The sequence below is a fragment of the Limulus polyphemus genome, unplaced genomic scaffold, assembly GCF_000517525.1.
Source record: "Limulus polyphemus unplaced genomic scaffold, Limulus_polyphemus-2.1.2 Scaffold259, whole genome shotgun sequence".
NCBI lineage: Eukaryota > Metazoa > Arthropoda > Merostomata > Xiphosura > Limulidae > Limulus > Limulus polyphemus.
The window spans coordinates 442,587-463,163 of record NW_013665869.1 but is presented as its reverse complement, the minus strand read 5'-3'; the positions used below and the strand labels follow the sequence as shown (position 1 = coordinate 463,163).

The 20,577-nt window shown below is 32.9% G+C and overlaps 1 protein-coding gene across 7 annotated transcripts in view; it reads right to left on the bottom strand.

Annotated features, from left to right (window-relative positions):
* Positions 1 to 20,577, bottom strand: part of LOC106478895 (trifunctional nucleotide phosphoesterase protein YfkN-like) — a 58,783-nt gene that overhangs the window by 13,821 nt on the left and 24,385 nt on the right. For all 7 annotated transcript variants that reach the window (XM_013939474.2, XM_022382581.1, XM_022382582.1 and 4 more), the window contains exons 7-13: positions 18,271 to 18,396; positions 7,297 to 7,462; positions 5,943 to 6,038; positions 5,263 to 5,430; positions 2,520 to 2,692; positions 2,333 to 2,410; positions 106 to 233 (exon numbers count right to left, since the gene is read on the bottom strand). In XM_013939474.2, the coding sequence (XP_013794928.1) occupies positions 106 to 233; positions 2,333 to 2,410; positions 2,520 to 2,692; positions 5,263 to 5,430; positions 5,943 to 6,038; positions 7,297 to 7,462; positions 18,271 to 18,396 (935 nt within the window). The remainder of the gene's footprint in view (positions 1 to 105; positions 234 to 2,332; positions 2,411 to 2,519; positions 2,693 to 5,262; positions 5,431 to 5,942; positions 6,039 to 7,296; positions 7,463 to 18,270; positions 18,397 to 20,577) is intronic.

The window sequence follows — 20,577 nt, the reverse complement described above, 5'->3', positions numbered from 1 at the left end:
ATAACAAATTAATTGATTTCTTCAATAATGTATGTTACAGGCTATATTCACTTGTAGGGCTAAATCACCTATAAACTTGTATAAATAGTAATAATAGTGTCTCACCTGCGAGATACACACACCAAGCTTTGACGGTGACGAGAACGGTGGTGGACGGCACCGGTGAGCACATTAATAGACTCAAAGTGGTTTTGCACAGCTGTACGGAGTTCTGGGCTTTCCTCTTCTGTCAACTACACAATGATAAAATCATGTTAACTATAAATTATCAGCAAAAAGTGTTTGTTGGATTGCATGCAAAGCCACAAGGGTCATCTGCAGTAGCCATGCTTAATGTTGAAATGACAGACTAGAGTAAAGGTAGCTAGTCAACACCACCCACCACTAATTCTTGGCTATTCTTGTCAGACCAACAGTGTGATTTGACTGTCACTCTTATAATGCACCTATGGGTTCACAGTGTAGAGTGTGAGTTATTAAAAGGTAACACCTTGGCAAATTATGACATTACATTTGTATCTTTAACTAATTATAATCTATCTCAAACAAAAGTGATACATATAAGTGCATAAATATCATCTAATATATCCTGTTGGACAGTTTAGATGTGTGATTTGATATTTAAGGAGATAGTTAAGTAACAGTTAATGAAGAAGTTCATGGCAAACTTTTAAACCAATAGTTCATGATATATGTAATTAAACACATCCTGTTAAAGCAAGGTGAGGAAATTGTGATCAAGTACACTGATAGATATATCATATCTTTCATGATATCTACAGCAAAAGCATGAATTGAGGGGCAAAGGCAGATGTCCTGATACATTAAGAAAATATCTAATTTAACAAAAGCGGAATTCCTTATATTTCTGTTGTACTGTAGTTTGAAAACCTATGATAGATGGGATTGTTTTTTCATTTTAAAATACAATGATTTTGGTTTTTTCAACAAAATGAATTCACTAGCTGCCATTTAATTAAATAACATCTAGCTCTTTTTTAAAATCTTTAGATATTAAATTCCAGTGATACACACTTTAAAATGTGTTAATAAATCATTAGTAAAATGGACGTCTTTACTTGATTAGAAAACCGAAAATTTCTTCATTGATTTACATCATTCAAATGCGAGACTTTTTATTAGTCATTATTTAGAATATATCAAGCTTGTACTCTATACGTGTTGTATAAGACTATATATTTCTGCATGTTTTGCTAAAAGAACTAATAATAACTTTATAAATCACAAAATATTTTTACTTTCAACAATCTTAAAAAGACACTGGATGGAGCTTTGTAGATAATATAATTTGTTTTACATTAAACCTAACTCTCATGAAGAGGAAGATACTGTTTGTTATTAAATTAGAACTAACACTAGGACTTTCCTATGATATTTGAAGCAAATTGCACAGAATCTTGTTTAAATTTGCAAAACAATTTAGCAAGTCTGTGACCCATGAAAGCAGAATCAAAGTAATGAGTCTCTACATTGTTGGTGTTTTTCATTAAATAGTAGCACATACAAATTAATTTGTTTCTGTTGAAATTTAGAACTTAATAGCATATTATAAAGTAAAAAAAAATCTTTGTTTTTCCCCACACAAAAAATACAGTATTACAAAAATACTATTTGGAAAATAGTTTGATTATCTGTGATTAATTTCTATAACTATTGTATAAATAGTTTCCTATTCTTAATGTTCATAAAATCTCTGCCCACAAAGTATTATTGTTTCTAAACCCCACTGATATTTATATCAAAGTGTTATTCTTCAATGCTGGATGACCTACCCTTACATGTAAACTAACAGCTGTTTCTGAACATCAATTTGGATGTGATAAATTACCACTATTAACATAGTAGAAATTTTAGACACATAATAATAATACTTCCATCACCAAAAAATAAAATAAATAAAGATGATAATTTCTTACAGGTTCATTCTAAACAAACATCTGGATAGCCCACTTCTCCCACTTAAAAATAGTTCCACCTGATAACTAGGCCATTGTCTTAATTTTTCTGTTGTTTGTCATACTGTGTACAGACATATTTAAACACTATGTTCTCATGAAATGTTGTGCATTTTTTTTTTTATATAAGCTTATTCTTTTATTCCAGACTTTACACATTACAAAATTTCTGATTTCATAACACTTCTAATTCATCTTTCAAGACTTCAAAACCCAGCTTTACCACCTTAATAATCAATAAAGCAATTAAAATTTGAGTAATAATAAAATTAGTCAACTGCAATCAAATTCAGAATTATTGTTTTTCATCAAGTTCATTTGGTAAAATAGCAATCTTATAAAAATTCCCAACATACCAGAATCTCACATTCCTTTAGTATATCATACCCATCTTTTCCTGCAGCAAGATAGCTTTTGGTCACCAGCTTGTATCTCTGAAAATTAGGGAAAAAAAAGCATTATTATTATTACTTATCTTAAAGTGTATTTTGTTCACAAATATATATTTTTTTTATCCATTGAACTGTACTGAAAGGCACTGACCTGATCAAGCTCCATGAATTCATCTCCAATTTTTACATAACGAGGATCAATTCTACTTCCAGGAGGTTTTGCAGGATCAAAGGCAAAACTAACTCCAGCAACTTGAGGAAATCTCCCTTCCAGCTTAGGATACTGTGACACACCATTTTCTAAAGCTTTCCATACTTGTTCTCCTTCATGCAAAAACAAAAGTTTTAAGTTTAATTGAAAATTTTACCAATTTTGATAATATGACAACTTACAGCAAAAACTTATCATAGTAAAGTGTGCAAGTAGACATTTCATAATTAACCTATAGACAAGGATACTATACAAATGCATTACACTAACCAGAGTAGCTTTCAGAATGCTACAAAGAAAGGGTCATAGACTTGTTTTTGTAGTTAAAATTTATAAATTGAGACATTATTGATAAGAAATCTTGCACACTACCTACTTTTATATATTTCACTAACAATTTCAGATTTCGCTAATAGCCCAAAAAAAACTTCATTTATTGCTATTTTTCCAAAATTAGAGGACAGAATATCACTTAAGCTTATCATTCAAAAAAGCTAACATGTACTACACCTGAAATGGTTAGATATGGAGATACAATTAAACTTTTGTTTATTGATTAACCAATATATCCTTCACTAAGAAGAATAAATTGTGTTGCACTGTTTCATTCTATCTAATTTAAAATTATTATAAATATGAACTAATATAAAATTTGAAAACCTCTTTTAAAATTGAAATATAGAAATTACATTCACAAGATAATAGCACATAATACAATCTAAAGTGCAACATACAATAACAACATTCAACAATATTGGTGAATCATTAGAATCTTACTATTAATTAATAGCTCCTAAACTGTCAATAGCTCCTTAACCTGCAGTCTCAAACACTTCAATTTTGGCACTCAGAAAATCTTTATATAAAACAACTATTTTAATCCCAACTACTCAACTTTTAATGTTATTAGAGTATTTTAAAGAAGCAGACAAATGTTTTAAATTTATGATGTTGGTGAAATGTACTGCATTAATTCCACTTTTAGCCATGATATACACTGATTTATTAAGGTGCCTCAATTATACAAAAACGAATATCGTTTAATTGTTCTACCTTTGAAATAGTGTTCTTTAAATTATGAGACAAAACCATAGACCACAATAGTGGTTAATAATAGGGATCGCCCAGGAATTTCACAAAAATTCTAATTAAACATTATAATTTATTGTAAAGTTGAGATTTCCACCCTCTAAAATTTTCTAGATTCTTTTTCGCTACCATCATAAGCTCTCTGAAACAATTGAAACATTGCAGTAATGTAAAAGCCATTCAAGCACTGTTATATTAGTTGGAAATGCTCTGTGTTATACCACTTGGAAACACTTCCATTTATTAGAGTAAACAGTATGTCCATTTCTAACAATGTCTCTAGCATTATTATTATTGATTTAGTTTTACAAGCCACTACAGAAAAGTAAGTATTATTCATGTTGATAAATGGATACTAAGGTAGCAATGAGACTATGAAGAAGACTTGTAGTCGAAATGTTGAGAATAACAAGATCCTGACAGCATTCATAGTAAACGTTGAGAATAACAAGATCCTGACAGCATTCATAGTCTCATTGCTACCTTAGTATCCACTACAGAAAACCGTCTACGAATATTTTACTAAAACCTGGACAATAGCAATGAATGCAGTATTGAGTACGTTATAGAGTAGTTTTTCGTTTTTTCACCACAAAGAATTTCTCTAAGTACTTCACTTTCTACCACTGAAAGAATCTGGTGTTTTACTAATGTACATTGATTGGAAACTGCCATGTTGAGGGTTCATCCTTTATCGAGTTTGCTGTTTACTATTTCTCGAGTTTATTGTCGTACTTTGTCTGTACATGGTTTTCTACAACTATTTCAGTGAGTTTTCTAGTAGTAGATGATTACCATAGTAGATTTCTCTACTTTTGTGAGTGGTGATTTGTTCTACTGATTTTTGTACTTCACTGAAATTGTGAGTGCATATTTTAGTATTATTTTATTACTATTATTATTCAGATTTTTGTTTCACAAGCCTATAGCAAAATCATATACTAGATGATATGCTGCAAATGACCATGACCTATTTAAAAAGTTGATTTATGTGGCTATAAATACATAATATATGCGATGTTGTTGTGAGCAGCATCCTTTGTACTTGATGCTTGTTAAGTGCGTGTTTACATGAAACCTCAGGCACAAAACCACCTGGCTCAGTACATAATGGCTCGATGGAAAAAAAACAATGTAGCAGCACTGTTGAAACACATGTAACATTCAACTGAGAGCATATGCACATATGTATCTTATAATTTATTCTCCATAAATGGACATAAAAAATTTTAAGAAACAAGATAATTTAAAAGGGGGAACAAGGACTGTCGAAAAAGTACAGAAACAAGTTGAATCCAAAGGCAAAGATATATTTTCAAGTCTACAACTATGGGCTCTAAAAAAGTAAACAAACGAGGCTGGAAATAGTGTGTACACTAAAATTGACCAGTACTGTAGACCTGGAGTCAAAATAGGATTTGTAGCTTGAGAACATAATGTAGACACTATTTTCAGCCTAGTGTTTCCTTTTCAAGAGTCCCTAATTGCAGGCTTCAGAATATAATCTCTGCATTTTAATTCAATTTACTTCTGTACTTTTTTCCTATTCCCCTTTATAAATTACCAATTTTTAATTATCTTGGACTATTTATACCTGTAGCATTAAGAACCAGCAGGGGATCTAACATGGGTAGGATTGTAACCAAGTCTCTCATCGTAAAATCTCCAGCAGGATGTATCCGATCAGAGCGTAAAGTTCCAGAGTTTAAAACAGCTAAGTCAGAATGTGTAGAAGACAACATAATGTCACAGACAAAATTACCTAGAAAAAAAAAGTTAGAATGAAGAATGATTTAAACTGAAGCTGTAATGAACATATATATATACATCATATGTATATTCATACGAGAGATTTCCAAACAAAGAATTTCATGGTAAATGTACAAAGAAACATTTAAAATGTATCAGACAATGCAAAATGGATTTTTCTGCATTACTTTACCAGTTATTAAGTGCTAAATATGGATTATTCACTTTTCTATTTAGAGAGACAATACATTTAAGCACTTTCACTTGACAATAAAGAGTGAGTGTACATACATACATACTATTTCCACCAAATATGATACGATTTATTTTGCTTGCCTTTTGGGTTCAGGTTAATCAGGTATACATACAGAATTTTAAATATAATGAATTTTATGGTCCATTTACAAAAAAAAAATTCAAAATAGGTGTGCATTAAATATATATATATATATATATATACGAAAACATAACAAAACACATTTCAACATAAAATGCAGAATTTTTCCAGAATTATTTCCAATTTACCAAGATTTGTTTCTTTTGTTCGAATACTAGCAAAGCGACCATCCAAGTCGACAATAAAATGACCGAGAAGAGTGTCCATCTTTCCTTCAACAATATCTGGGGAGGGGAAAAAAATTAATACATTTTTATCATATGCTAATCATATTATTCAAAAATATATTTTTGCAATTATAATTTATGAATTTGTTTTAAAAAGTTCTAGCTTTATGTGACTGGGAATGAAGTAAGAAAATTATTCATAAAAATTGCAATCTGCTTTAAAAGGAGCTATAAAAACATTTTATAAAGCTGGGTAAAGACCAAGAGTTTTATTTACAGTGAAATACAAGAATCACAATTAACGTCTGTATAAATAAATCATATTAAACACTTACTGATGTACAAAGTGTTTTAAAATAGTTAGGTTTAATAGTATTTGCTCTATCACTGCCAAATACACAAACAAATTGACACTTAACTAGCAGAACTGTCACCTGCTAATTAAATAATTAAATCTCACATTTTTTCTAAAATATCTTTATTTTTAACTTTTGAATTCTTACTTATACTTACAGGCTGAAATTATAAATGTTATTTTTCACAAAATGTAGATTTGGCACTAAATGATTTTTTTCATGTAATACTCATACTGAGGTAACATTTTTACTTCATAGGATTGCTTTCAATCCATTTTAATAAAGCAACAATTCAATACCATTTCAGACAAAGTAATTCTTAAGTTATACTTAATTTTCTAACTGTAACAGCTATAAAAAATAACCCAGTAGTCTAAAGTTACCTGATTTTGAGACTTAAGCTTTACCAAATAGTAGCACATAAAAAGTTTTATACATTCAAATCTTATAATTACAAGATCTCAAGCTTAAATCAAATAGCGTATAGCTTTCATGACATTGCACAATGCTTTAGGGTCATTGAATGTAGCCAATGTAATAAGAAAAAGGTTGCAATAAAAATTACATAACAATATTTTTTGTAATAACATAATTAATTTAGAAATATTAAAAAACAATACAGATTACACCATGTAAATGTACGTGAAAGCTGGCATGTAAAGTTTTAAATGCAAGTCTCTAAAGCTTAAAACTGACTTCTTTCATACTTTTCTTCAAGCCATGAACCAGAGGAACAAATGCATTTAAAATTATCTTTTTTTTTTAACAAGATAAAAGAATTTGTTGAAGATGGGGCCTGAAAATGTATTGATCATCAAGTTTCAAATAAAAAACATGAAGATCAATATTAACTAAATATATTTATTGACCAACAATAGATTTTCATCTCAAATTTTAAGGACATCATAAAATACTTTTTTAACCTCTAAAATTGCCATCACTTCTGTTAAAGTTCTTACCATTGTATTTTTCCAATCCTTTCTTCAGATCAGGATCTTCTTCAAACTCTGAAGTTACATCAATTTTGTCAATATTAAGATCTATATCTGAGTGATTAAAGGTCAAAGTGATTTTTGAAAATTCCCTGAAGTCTGTTCCACTCTTAATTACATATTTTCCATTAACCTACAAGAACAAAGTAAAAAGGAAGATCGTGAAAATCTTTGTATTTCTACATGAACAAAATACATATATAAGAATAGAAAATTACTATGAATTTCAAAACTTTCCTGAAACAAAGCAGGACTCGATTCATAGCAGGTGCTTCAGTCAACTGAGCTACCACATTGAGCTCTACAAAACAAGTTAGTCATCACTTTGTTTCTTATTCAGGGCAAACTTAGATGGAATTAAGCCAATTAGCTTGGAAAGCTCAGAATCCATTTATTACTATTTTGTATTCAGAATTTCAGTTTTATATTTAAGTGGTTTAACAATTTTTTAAAATAATACAGATTCAGTAAAAATTTTCATACAGCTTTCAGAAACAAAGATAAAAATAAACAAAAACACCAGGTGTTGAAATACGGTCATTTGATACAACAATATTATACAAGCAACGTGCTTAAACAGCATCACAGCTGTGATTGTGTTCTCGTGGAAGGTGTAAAACAGGGACAATTTATTTAATATACATCTGCAAAATGTTATGAGAATGAGTTTATATTCATATGCTGAATTTTTGTTTAAACAATGCAGTCCTCATTTGTACATTTATGATGATGTGTATGACATTTCTGGGTAGGTCTTTGGTCCTTCAGTGACAAAATCATATTTCATTGAGGTTACATGAATATTTTGAAGACCACAGACAAGAAGTATTATTTCAAACATAATTTTCAGATCACTGTGGATAACATACGTTTCTACCTTCAACTTCAGGGAAAAGCTATTATACCTTAGATAAGTTAGCTGCATTATTAACTTTCAAAATTCAATCTATGTAGTTTAATTGTTTTATTTCAGTTTGTCATACGATAAGTTCATCTATGTAAATTATATATATATTAGTAACATAAACACAATTTCATACATATAAACATAACAATATGTTACTTGAAAGATATTATCAATGAACTATATCTATCTAAAAACATTTTATTGGATGACATTTTGAGCTGTTAGTACAAATCTTTATCTGATGAAAATCTGTACTAGCAGCTCAAAATGGCATAAAAAAACCCTCCTAAACAGATATAGTCCATTAAAAATATATTTCAAGCATACTATTTTCTGTCTAAGAATTTCCTCAAGCATTAACAGTACAGTAGCCCCCTAACATGTTTAATGGTTTATATACATTAGATAACTGGATCCCATGTCTTTATGTACATTTTAATGTATAAGTTGTGGTTAGGCTTCTTTCGTAATATTTATCAGACTTTTAGTACTACGGTCTTGAGTCACTATTGCAGAAGACCCAGACTTAACCACATGTGTCTCAGACATTTAAGCATTGTGATTGAGAGACAATTGTGAGTAATTTTCTTTTCTTCACTTACACAATAGATTCTACCTTTGGAAGATATCCAGAAGTAAAATTAAAATTTCCCTTCTTTCTGGCATAAAGTAACTGTTGATTGGCAACATAAAATAACTGTACCTGTAGGTATTACAGAACAATATTTGGATTTACTTTTCCCAGGCAATTATGGCTGCTGCTACATCTAGAATTGTAGTGTATAACTTTAAAAATTGCTCATCAAATAGAGCATTGTCAAACTTTGTGATGTGCATAAATTTTGCAAGATGAATATTGAGAAAAACGGGGGTCATTAATGGGCACCTTTCATGTGTCCATCTAGACAAGTACATTAGGATGAGAGCCATTTTTTAATTTTTTCTGTTAATTTCTTTGACCCTGGTTAGAAGGCAAATGTAATTATTATTATTATTATTATTAAAACTATAGCAATAAGTTTAATGGAAGGTTCATTTTATACTCTTCCCCCATGGTTTTTAAACAGGTGCTGATAAGCCTTTTCTGTTTCACTTTCTGTCCAATGTCTACATTTGTGTCTAAGCTGATTTTGACAGTTTCCAGATGTGTTTATTTCACATGAGAGCAACTTAGATGTGGTTGTCAATTATGGCAGTAGTGGCTGTCCATCCAAGACTGTCGCCCGAGTTGCCTATTAGACAATCTTCTACTTAGTGTTTGAGGGATCATTGTGGTGCTGAAAAGTTAAAAGGCCAATGATGGAATACATTGTATTCACACTGCATGACACTAATGAAGAATTTTGTAAGCACCGTAACTAGTGTGTGATACTTCTGAAGCTTATAAGGTGTAATAGGGCCTTGAGAGAGGTGGCTGAAGAATATCTCATGACTAGGTTTAAACAGGCCTTTTGGCTATTGTAAGTTGTGGTAAATCAACTTATTCATTCAGTTAAATTAGTCAATTGAGGAATTTCAAAATTAGTTATTACACCTTTCCTTTAATAATTGTGGTAGTTTGTTCGTTGTTAACCATAAAACTCTCTACGTTTTCAAAATTACCGCTGAACTACTGGAAGGGCTCTTAAAGTGTATTTGGGATACCAATGCCATCTCAGTATATAATGATCGATTTTTTTTTTATGAAAAATGTTAGGCTTAGTTATTCTCTTTGTATAAATAATTAACAGCTAAGCATACTGTTTCAACTGAAAATTGTGAAATATGTCTAAGTCAGATATTTTTAATAATTATTACAATATGCAGTATATGAAATATTTATTGAAATTGTGAGAAACAACAGTATGAAGAACAAATACAATAGGAATGCCACCCCTTTATCAGAGTACAGCCACATGTTTATGGCTTACAGTGAGATTAGTTGTCATCAAACCAGTCAGAAAATGTCACCAGTATCAAACCTATAAAAGTATATAGTCATACTATGCCCAGTATTAGTAGCATGAATCAGTTATGGTTCCCAGGACTGAAATTCTGCATGATAAGCATGTATAAAAATTTTGGCTGGTCAAGAATCTTCAAGCAAAAAATATGGCAAGCTTCCATGTTTCAGTAGAAGCTTTATGCAACACTGAAGAAGGTATGTCAAACTGGCATTGTTATTAACTCTCTGTATACAGGCTCAGTCAGTTTTACTGACCTTGTAACCACTATGTAACCATAAAATTATACATACAACTTTTAATGTAGTAAGTATATCTTCACGAAATTTGGGCAATCTTTTAGTGAGCATTTAAAGTTTTTTGTACACAAAAACATTAGATTTAGCAATTAAATGTTTTTACTAAAAATGTTTCAGTGAATTTATGAAGCCTTTACGGAGTCAGTCCTAGTGCAAGATGATTTTCATGTTAAGAATAAAAGTAGAGTTTTAAAATTTAATTTGCATAACTTCTATGTGAATATTAAAACTTATTTTCAGTAAATCATTATATTTTATCTGTTATTTTTTCTACACTAACATTAAGTATAGTGAAATCAGCAATTTAAGACCAAATGAAAACTTGAAAAATATGAAAAAATAAATCTACCTTTTTTTCATTTTAGAATTACTGCATACTAACAGAATATTTATTCTTACAGCCAAAGCTAATACTTTTCAAAACTGCCACTGATTTATTTTACTGCTTTGAAGCTGTACATTAGACTCTCTCAGGGTATGAAGGAAGCAATTACCACACTAGGACAGCTTTCTGTAAACAAATGATGAAGTCACCAGCATGCTCGTCAAGTTATATATTCATGCATGAGATGTGCACACGCCATCATGATTGTTTTATTCATTTTATTTTGTTTAATTAAAGTTTTGTTATTTAACTTAATCAAATTTTAATTTTTACATTTTCGTAACTTTTATAACAATAAATAAAAAATATACATAAAAAACAAGAAACTAATTGCTTATGCCTGAACTCTTTTCTTTTTTCCATCTTGGGCCCCTTGACAAAATTTAAACCTACTCTTTTGTAGCAATGGTAGTAGTACATAAGATAAGTTTTAATTTATTTCAAATAATGCAATTAAGAACACATAATATTAATACATGCATAAAATATAATGTCCTAAAACTACTATAACTTAACTAGCTTTTTAACTAAGCTATAGTGGGTTAAAATAATTCAATTACCTGTCAAAGTAATCTCAGCAATAACTACAATGAAACTGTAGGCCCAATATTTCAAAAATTGTCATCAAAATGAATTAGTCTTATATGGAATTCAGTAAATTAAAATCTTCTTTTCCTGTTGGTTATAAGCAGTTAAATAGGAAATGTTAAAGGGAATTATTGATATTTTTGAAAGACAGAATGTGATGAGGGAGCATGGTACGCAGGTACAACTTTCTTGTATATATCTCAGCAAATCAAGAAGACTTGAGTTTACAATTTTACAATATGGCATAGAAACATCTATACTATAAGAGAAACAAAATATAAATTGAACTTTGACCTTACCTGATTCCTATTATCTTCCTGTAAATATGGGTGTGTACATATTACATTAAAATTGGTAAAATATACATTAGTATGAAGCGGTCTTAATGGACATGAAGCTGCTCAAAACTACTGATGAGAAATAGTAATCAAATCAAAAGGTTAAAATGAAGGGTCATTGGACCAAGAACAGTGAAATGAGTTGAAGGTGATCACCCTTTACAGATTAATTCAAGTTCAAATTGTTCAACAAAAATCAGTGAAAGACTGTTCAATGGCAGAGAGGAGAACAATACAGTAGTCAATGTACAACATCTACAGTCAAGCATGATAGGAGATTAGTATATGTTTGGAACTGCATCTCAGACACTGGTGTCAGTGATTTACACAGTGTTCATCCTAACTATGTCATTCCCTCACAAACACAAATCAACAGGCAGGGATTCAGCTTCCGGTAAAATAATGATTCCAAGCATACAGCAAATTTGGTGAAATGATATCTTGATAAAAAAAAGAGGCCAATGGAACATTCAGAATCATGAATTAACCTGCATGAAGTCCCAGTGCAAATATTCTTGAGACTTTGTGGGGTTATATAAAAACTGGGGTCAAAAGGCAGCTAAACAGCTCAGTTGTACTGTGGTAAGTATTTGTTTGTAGTTAAGCAGAAAGCTACACAATGGGCTATCTGTGCTGTACCCACCATGAGTAATGATACAGTTTTTAGCATTAAAGTCCACATACATACCACTGGGGGAACTGTGATGAGTAATACTGGACATTTGAAACAACATTCCACAATCATACATTGATAAATGTATGGCATTATGAAACCAAGGGTTAATGCTATGTGTAAAGTGAAGTGTTCAAATAAAAAATACTGATGCATTGTACAAATTATCTGCTTTTCTTTCCTGTTTTCTATAATAATATTTTGTACTATTAATATATTCATAGTCTTTCTGCAATTCCTGAGCTACAAAATACTTAGTGGAAGCTAGGAAAATCATTAAAATATTGATTTCATTAAAAAAAATGTATTTTTAGTAAGAAACATTAAGACCAAAATCAGAAAGTAACAATTCTAAATTTTATATTTTTAGAATAAAAATGAATTTCAAACAAGTACTTAATTCTGCAATAATGAAAGCCTTTCCTTGTGCCCTTACCCATAATTCTCCACTCTCACCTTTCATATGACTTGCGCAAGCTCTTCTTTCTCACCATAACTTAGATTGTATTGAAATCTTGTTTTTTGGGAAGAGAGGAAGGTGTTTTGGAAGTAAGTACCTTTGTCTGAAAATCATTATAATTCTAAAAATGTAAAATTCAAATCAGATAGACCAGGGGAGGGCAAAATATGGCCTGTGTATCTATCAGAAACTATATTTTCAATGTAGGAAAATATTAACTTCCAATACAAGTACTTGCCTTTATCACAGTTACAACTAGAATACCACATTGAGCAGGTGGAGGGAACAGTGTAAACTTACCTAGATGAGCACCCTTCAAAAACATCAGAAGAGCACCCATGGAATGTGCAACTTTATGTAAAGGAAATACACTAGTGACAGACTGTACCACATCCGAACCAGGTATACTTTTCACCCAAATGGAGCCAACTGGTGTTTTGTCACAATCAAAGGGCAGAACAAGTAATCCATCCCAAATCCACAACGAAGACGAATCAGTGTAGAGTGGCTTGGGCGTGTCAGACCATAATGGGGAGGTCAACTCCAGTTCAGACCAGTGGCACTGAGAGGAACTTGACCATTTATCAGAAGGGAAGAACCTAAACTAATCAGCATTGGGGATGTAACATCCAGTCTGTGACAGGAGGAAGTTCCCAGCCCACTCACATGTGCAAGACTTATATTGGCTGGTCCAGCTACAACCAAAACCAGTCAAACAGCAACCAACATTCAAGTGGCAGTAGGAGGGAGGGTTCTCAGCCAGAGGGGCAAACTGCAAAATAGACAGAAAAATCCAGTCTGGTCAGGCAGAATCTAGAATAAAACATCAGACCCAGTGCAGGAGGATATACCTTCTACACAGGCAGAATGCAACTAGGAGCTGAAATGTGTTAGGACTCCCATACTTTACTGTAAGGAGGGGGGATAAATGCATTCCAGAGGAACACATCATCGGAGAAGGTACAATGGGTGACCATGAAACCCTATTTTGAAAAGCAGACTTTTCCCAATTCTGGCAATCTAAGGAATGTTAGAGATGGGCAGCAATCTCTTTCTGCTTTACTCTTGTTAGTCCTGAGTGTATGGTCCAGTATGAACATATTCATGATGCAATATACAGTAAGGAAGAACCTACAAGTGGTCTTATGGAACAACCCATCTCAAAAGTGAGTGTGATAGACCTTATAGATCTCATGGTGTGGAATTTGGATATCAGTATACCTGGACAGCCATCCATTTGCCACAGAGTGGGATCCGTAACATGTTAAGTAGGCCCCTGAAAACAAATTAAACAAAAATAACTTATGCATTTAGAGTTGTACTGACCCATGGAGAATGGTTACAGGAGGAAGACAATATCCAGCTGAGCAGAAAACCACCAGATGGTGCAAGTAGCAAGATACTAAGGTGTGGGGAGTGGTCCACATGCCAATCTGGATCATCTCCTCCTAAGAACAATGGAAATGAGCAGCCAAAAACATTAGGAGGTGACAAATCATATGTGATGATACACAGAACAACTGCCAACATTCAGGAGAAAGGGATGAATACACAATACAGGTAACCTGACAAACCCCTCTGGTAAGGGTGACAGTAGAAATATTACAAAAAATGAATGGATTCCAATGGATAAACAAATGGGATTGAGAGCCACAGAAAGGTGCCATGCACAACAAGTAACACCGTAAAGCACAGACCAGACACAGGAGATGATCTGGATCAGAGCAGAAGTAAATATGGGATACAGAAGGTATGAAAATAACTGGAGAGGAAAATACAGGGCAAAAATTGGAAAAGGGAAGAGAGATGGCAGGGTTGTTCTATAGCTTGCAATGTTTGAAAAGGACAGATCCTTGTCAAACAACCATGTAATAACAGATAACTGAGGAAGGGGAGAATCCATGATGGATAGACTAATGACAGAATATTCTCCACTTACGTTGATACACAGACAATGTGGGACAACAGAGATGCTATATGCATGGATAGTCCTTAACCCCTCGAAAGGTACCGGACAAAAGCTACATAAGCAGCTAGAGTTTAGGAACGGAGGGATGAAGCACCCCTGAAGTTGTTCCTGGAAAAGGAACAGGAATGAAGATTACAGTTGGGTCAGAAAGAAAGGAGCCACAAGAAGGACCTGACAAATTCTGGATTGGATGAGAGAAATTATTTGGGATAGAAGAGAGATGTTAGGGTATGCATAAAGGAAAGATCCATCCAATCCTGGATGAATACATTGACCAAAGGATGTGGAACTGGGGACCAAAAGAGAGGAAGCTTAGCATTTAAATGAGATGGAAATTCATCCAGTTGGGAAGTATCCAACTGAGAACATAGCCATCGGAATACCTGGGGTTCCAAAGACCACTCTGTGGGTAGAATCTTGTCAGGTTTGGATAAACGATCCACGAAAAGATTGAGGGCACCTGGTATGTGTCAAGCCAGCAAACAGATTTGATGGCTGTGAGCCCAAAAAAAGGAGGTATAGAGTGCAGGAACATAAGGACTGGATCTAGTGCCCCTTGACTGGTGATGTATGAGACAATCATCAAGTTGATGGAATGAATCATAACTCATGCCCTGCAGAGATGACAGAAAATGAACCATCGCCCAACGAACAGGAAGGAGTACCAAAAAGTTGATGTGAAGGCTTAACTCCTGAGACCAACAGCCTGAGATCTCCCATGTAATGCAGCATGCACCCCATCCTGACAATGAGGTATCTGTGAAGACATTGCCATTCGGATGGGTAGAAGTAATAATTATCCCCACTGTTGTGCTGTTCCTGTCTAAGCACTAGAGAAAGTTGGACTGAAGAGAAAAAGGAAATCCAGAGGGTCCCTGATGAAGTGCCAATGAACTTGCAGTACCCATTGAAAGGGACATATGAGCATGGCCAAGAAGGATATGAGCCTCCAGTGATGCCCAAGTCCCCAAAAAAGACAGAACCTCTCATGCAAGGAGAGAAGGTGCTGATAGTGCTCTTTGAACTAAAAACTCCTTGAATAGCAGACGAAGATGAGAAGGCTGGGCTCGACTGAGATAGGAGTTAAAAAAACACCCCAGATGAACAAAATATTGAATGGAGTGGATAATGGACTTTTCCACCTTGATAAACTAACCTACCCAATCAGCTTCTCTGAGGAAAAGTTTGGTGTGTGAGGAAGACTCTGCAAAGTATGGAACCAGATAGTGTCAAGAGAATGAAAGAATCAAGCAAATTACTGCACCACCTGACAGAAATAATAGCGTACGAATGCCAGCCCGAAAGGAAGAGCTTAGATTTGATAAACATTATTCTTGTGGACAAAATGAAAAAATTGCATGAAGTCTGAACAATAGGGATGTGAAGATAAGCAGTGGACATGTTTAACCTTGTCATCCAAAGCCCTGGAAGAAAGGCTCATCTGAGATACAGTTAGGATTCCATGGTGAACCAAGACATTTCGAGAAAGCAATTCAGACAGAAGAAGACGATCACTGGATGCCAATCGTGGTCTTCTTTGGGGGCAAAAAAACGTTGGGAATAGAACCCTGGAAGCACAGGAAAAACATGCCTGATGGCACACTTGACGAGAAGCACTTTAACTGCTGGTGGGAAATGGGATCTTAAAGGGGGTAGGAACAGAATTGGAACAGAGAATGAGGTGGGAGGAAATTAAAGGAGAGTTCTTCTGACAAAACTCATATGACCAAAAGGTTGGTGGTTAAAGTCTCCCACATCTCTGAGAAATAAGCGAGCTTGGCTCTCACAGGACCCAACTTGATAGGGTATTCGCTGGTAATGTTGACATCATACAGAACATCGGTGAACAATGGTATGATATGTAGACATGGTCTGGAAAGTACGAACCAGTGAAGGAGAGAAAAGAGAAGGATGTGAAATGAAAATTGGTGGAGGAGATCGGGACAATGGGAAGATAGGGAAAGTGTCTGGAAACCCACCAAAGATCATAGATCTCAGGAAATGGGTTGATCAAAGATTTAACAAGAAAGTCAGGAGGAGATGCAGATGCATCAAGAAAGCATCCCGATTCAAGAGATCCCAAAAACACAGGAGCCAAGTGTGGAGGGAAAGGGCAGACAAAGACAATCTGGACAAGTTGGTGAGTAGGAGAGTACAGGTTTCCACTGAAAAACTCTCAGGAGAATAACAGACAACAGACAGCCTCGGACAACAGGTGAATGGACAACAAATATTGAAGTTGTGTTGTGAGGAAGAAATGGAGGTGAGCAAATTATGCTTGAAAAGAATGTCTGAAATCAAACACTAGGTCTTAACACTGTCATGTCAAATCGACTGTGAAGATTGGGTTCAACTGCATAGAGGGAATCAGCTGCAATAGGAGGGTATGCCACCCTCCTATTGGTGGAGGGTTGTTGCATGTTAATTTGCATGCTGAAACACAGCTAAACCACGTGGTATACATGTGGAATTAGGTAGGAGTTCAAGGCTAGTGATAAGCAAAAAATTTGCACACAAGAGGGCAGTCAATTCAAGAATAGCGAGGTAAGTAACTGTATTGGAAATAAATCTCATTTCCCCTACAGTAAACTTGCAATCACAGAAAACTGCTAGAAATAATTTTTCTCTTGGTTGTTCTTGGTATTGCAATATCATTAAGTGCTCTTTAATACTGTAGTTAATAGATTTCATTGGTTAAATTCTCTTACTTTTGGACCTAGCTGATCTAGTGCTCTTTAATACTGTAGTTAATAGATTTCATTGGTTAAATTCTCCTTTTACTTTTGGACCTAGCTGATCTAGTGCTCTTTAATACTGTAGTTAATAGATTTCATTGGTTAAATTCTCCCTTTACTTTTGGACCTAGCTGATCATTAACATGAGAAGCTGCAGTTGCATTTTAGTTCTGTCAGTCATTCTCAATGTATATTTCTTTTAGACAAGAGAAAACAAAAATTTTAACTCAAATTTAGACAGTGACAGGGACTTGAAGGAGCAGGAAAGTTAAAACTTCAAACTTTTTTTAAGATACACATTCTAACTTGATGATTACATGTCTAAGTAACAATATTAAATAATCTGAATGATTTTTTTTCATGCAGTAGTATTGGGGACAATATATAAATATATATAAAGCTTTTCTTCCTATAAAACAATTATAAAGTAACTGTTTAGCTGATAACAAAATGAAGTAGCAAGTTCTTGATAATTTTTGGTGAAAATATAATTACTTTCTATGTTAAAATACTGTGTTAGTTTTAAACATTATATATACAAATACATCAAAGTTGTCTAGAGCACAATTCACATACTGCTTCAGGTACATCAACAAGCAGGTATATTTTAGATTTTAAATTTGAGTAAACTATATTTAAATTACCTTTTTTATATCATAATCATGGTCGTGTCCTCCGAGAATAAGGTCTATCTCATCCACATTTTCAGCAAGTCGACAATCATTGGGCCATCTCATGTGAGTCAATGCAATAACATAATCAACTTCCTCCTGGAGAGAAAAGATGCATTTACCAAATCTATCATTTCCACCTTATCTACGTCCAAACACACTATATTGCTAATATGGTCCAATCAACCCAAACAAGTGTAATCAGAGTCAACACAGAACTCCAAGTGGAAGGTTTGATATAAAGCAATTATGCTATCACAGCTGCTGCTCAAGTAGGTTGCCATATATATGCCTTTGCATGTAAGCATATAACATTCTGGTTATTTATACGAACAAAAGCTGACAAAGTGAGTGACATCCTTCCATATTTTGTATGTGTTTAATAAACGTACTAATTACCAACTACAATAAGTTTTCCTAACTTCAAATCATGATTATTATTTTCTTTCTTCTTGATATTTGTTACATCTCCCAATTTGCCCATACACTTTAATCTTCCATTTTAACATTATAAAATATGTAGTGTCAACAAATACATGGTATTTAACTCTCACAGTATTCTTCACAGTTGTTATATGTCCACTGTTTCATGACTGTAAATGTAAAATAACTACCAAAATGTATAGCAGCCAAATACATGGTATTTAACTCTCACAATATTCTTCACAGTTGTTATATGTCCACTGTTTCATGACTGTAAATGTAAAATAACTACCAAAATGTATAGCAGCCAAATACATGGTATTTAACTCTCACAGTATTCTTCACAGTTGTTATATGTCCACTGTTTCATGACTGTGAATGTAAAATAACTACCAAAATGTATAGCAGCCAAATACATGGTATTTAACTCTCACAGTATTCTTCACAGTTGTTATATGTCCACTGTTTCATGACTGTGAATGTAAAATAACTACCAAAATGTATAGCAGCCAAATACATAAAATATGTTTTCCTACCAGCCACTCACTACATAAAGTTTGCACCATTCCCTAAAAACATACAATTTTCCTAATTCTGAAAGCTGTTCTGTTAATAAAAGGAATTGTAAGCTTTTGAAATTAAAGCATTTTTAAAGTGTAATATACATGGTAACTATTAGCTTTGTATCACAATAAGATGCTTTACTATGCAGTAATCCTGTGTATCAACAATTTCTCCATTGAATCACTTGTTTGTATTGATAAGTTTTAATGATGTGCTTTATGAGTGACAAACATGTTGATATGTATGCCTACTTCACATAATTCAATAATCAATACTCAATCTAATACTGGATAATCCATGTATTTACTGCAAACAATATCAAGTGCTTGTATTATGTTCATTTGTCATTATATCACAGGAATTCATATTATGAACAAGATTAGCAAAAACTGTCTACAGTACTTATCAATTTTAGTGAAGTCAAAATAGGGATTTATAGCTTGAGAAATTAATGTAGACACTATTTCCAGCATAGTTTGTTCACTTTTTTAGAAACCCTTGTTGTAGGCTTGAAAATATAATATTTGCATTTTGATTCAACTTGTTTCTGTACATTTTTGATGATCCCTTTTACCCCCTTTTTAAATTAAGAGTTTTTAATTATTTTGTTTCTTAAGTATATTTTTATGTCCATTTATGGAGAATAAATTTTAAGCTATATTCAGTTCAAAGTTACATGTTTTTTCAACAGTTTACTACTACATTGGCTTTACTTCCACCCAACTATTATTTACCAAGCCAGGTGGTTTTGTGCCTGAGCTTTCTTGTAAACACATATTTAACAAGAGGCGAGTAAAAAAGGAAGCCACTCACAACATCATATATATATTGTGTATTTATAGCCACATAAATTTATTTTCAATGAAAAGTAATCAACTTTTAAATAAGTCATAGACATTCAAACCATTTCATATACTTTATCTGTCTAAGTTTTGGTGTAAAATACCCAGCCAATTTTGCTGTAGGCTTGTGAAACAATAACATGAATAACAATAATATGAACAAATGGGCAAATTATTATTTTGTCTAACAATTGTGAAATGAATTATTTTGTTTATTATCAATGTTTGGGTGGTCTTAAATATTGAAAAGGAAAATTTTGAGTGTTGTTTCAAGAATAAGTCTGCTTTTTAAAGTGTTTTTTTTTCCCCAAATGCTATATTAGAGTTTTATGCAAATTCTTGTGTGATCTCTATTAAGAACCACTATCATGGTTCATGACACTTCTTAAAACATGTACCATTAAAAATGCCCCCACTTATTTGAATTAATACTCTCAAAAGCTTTAACATT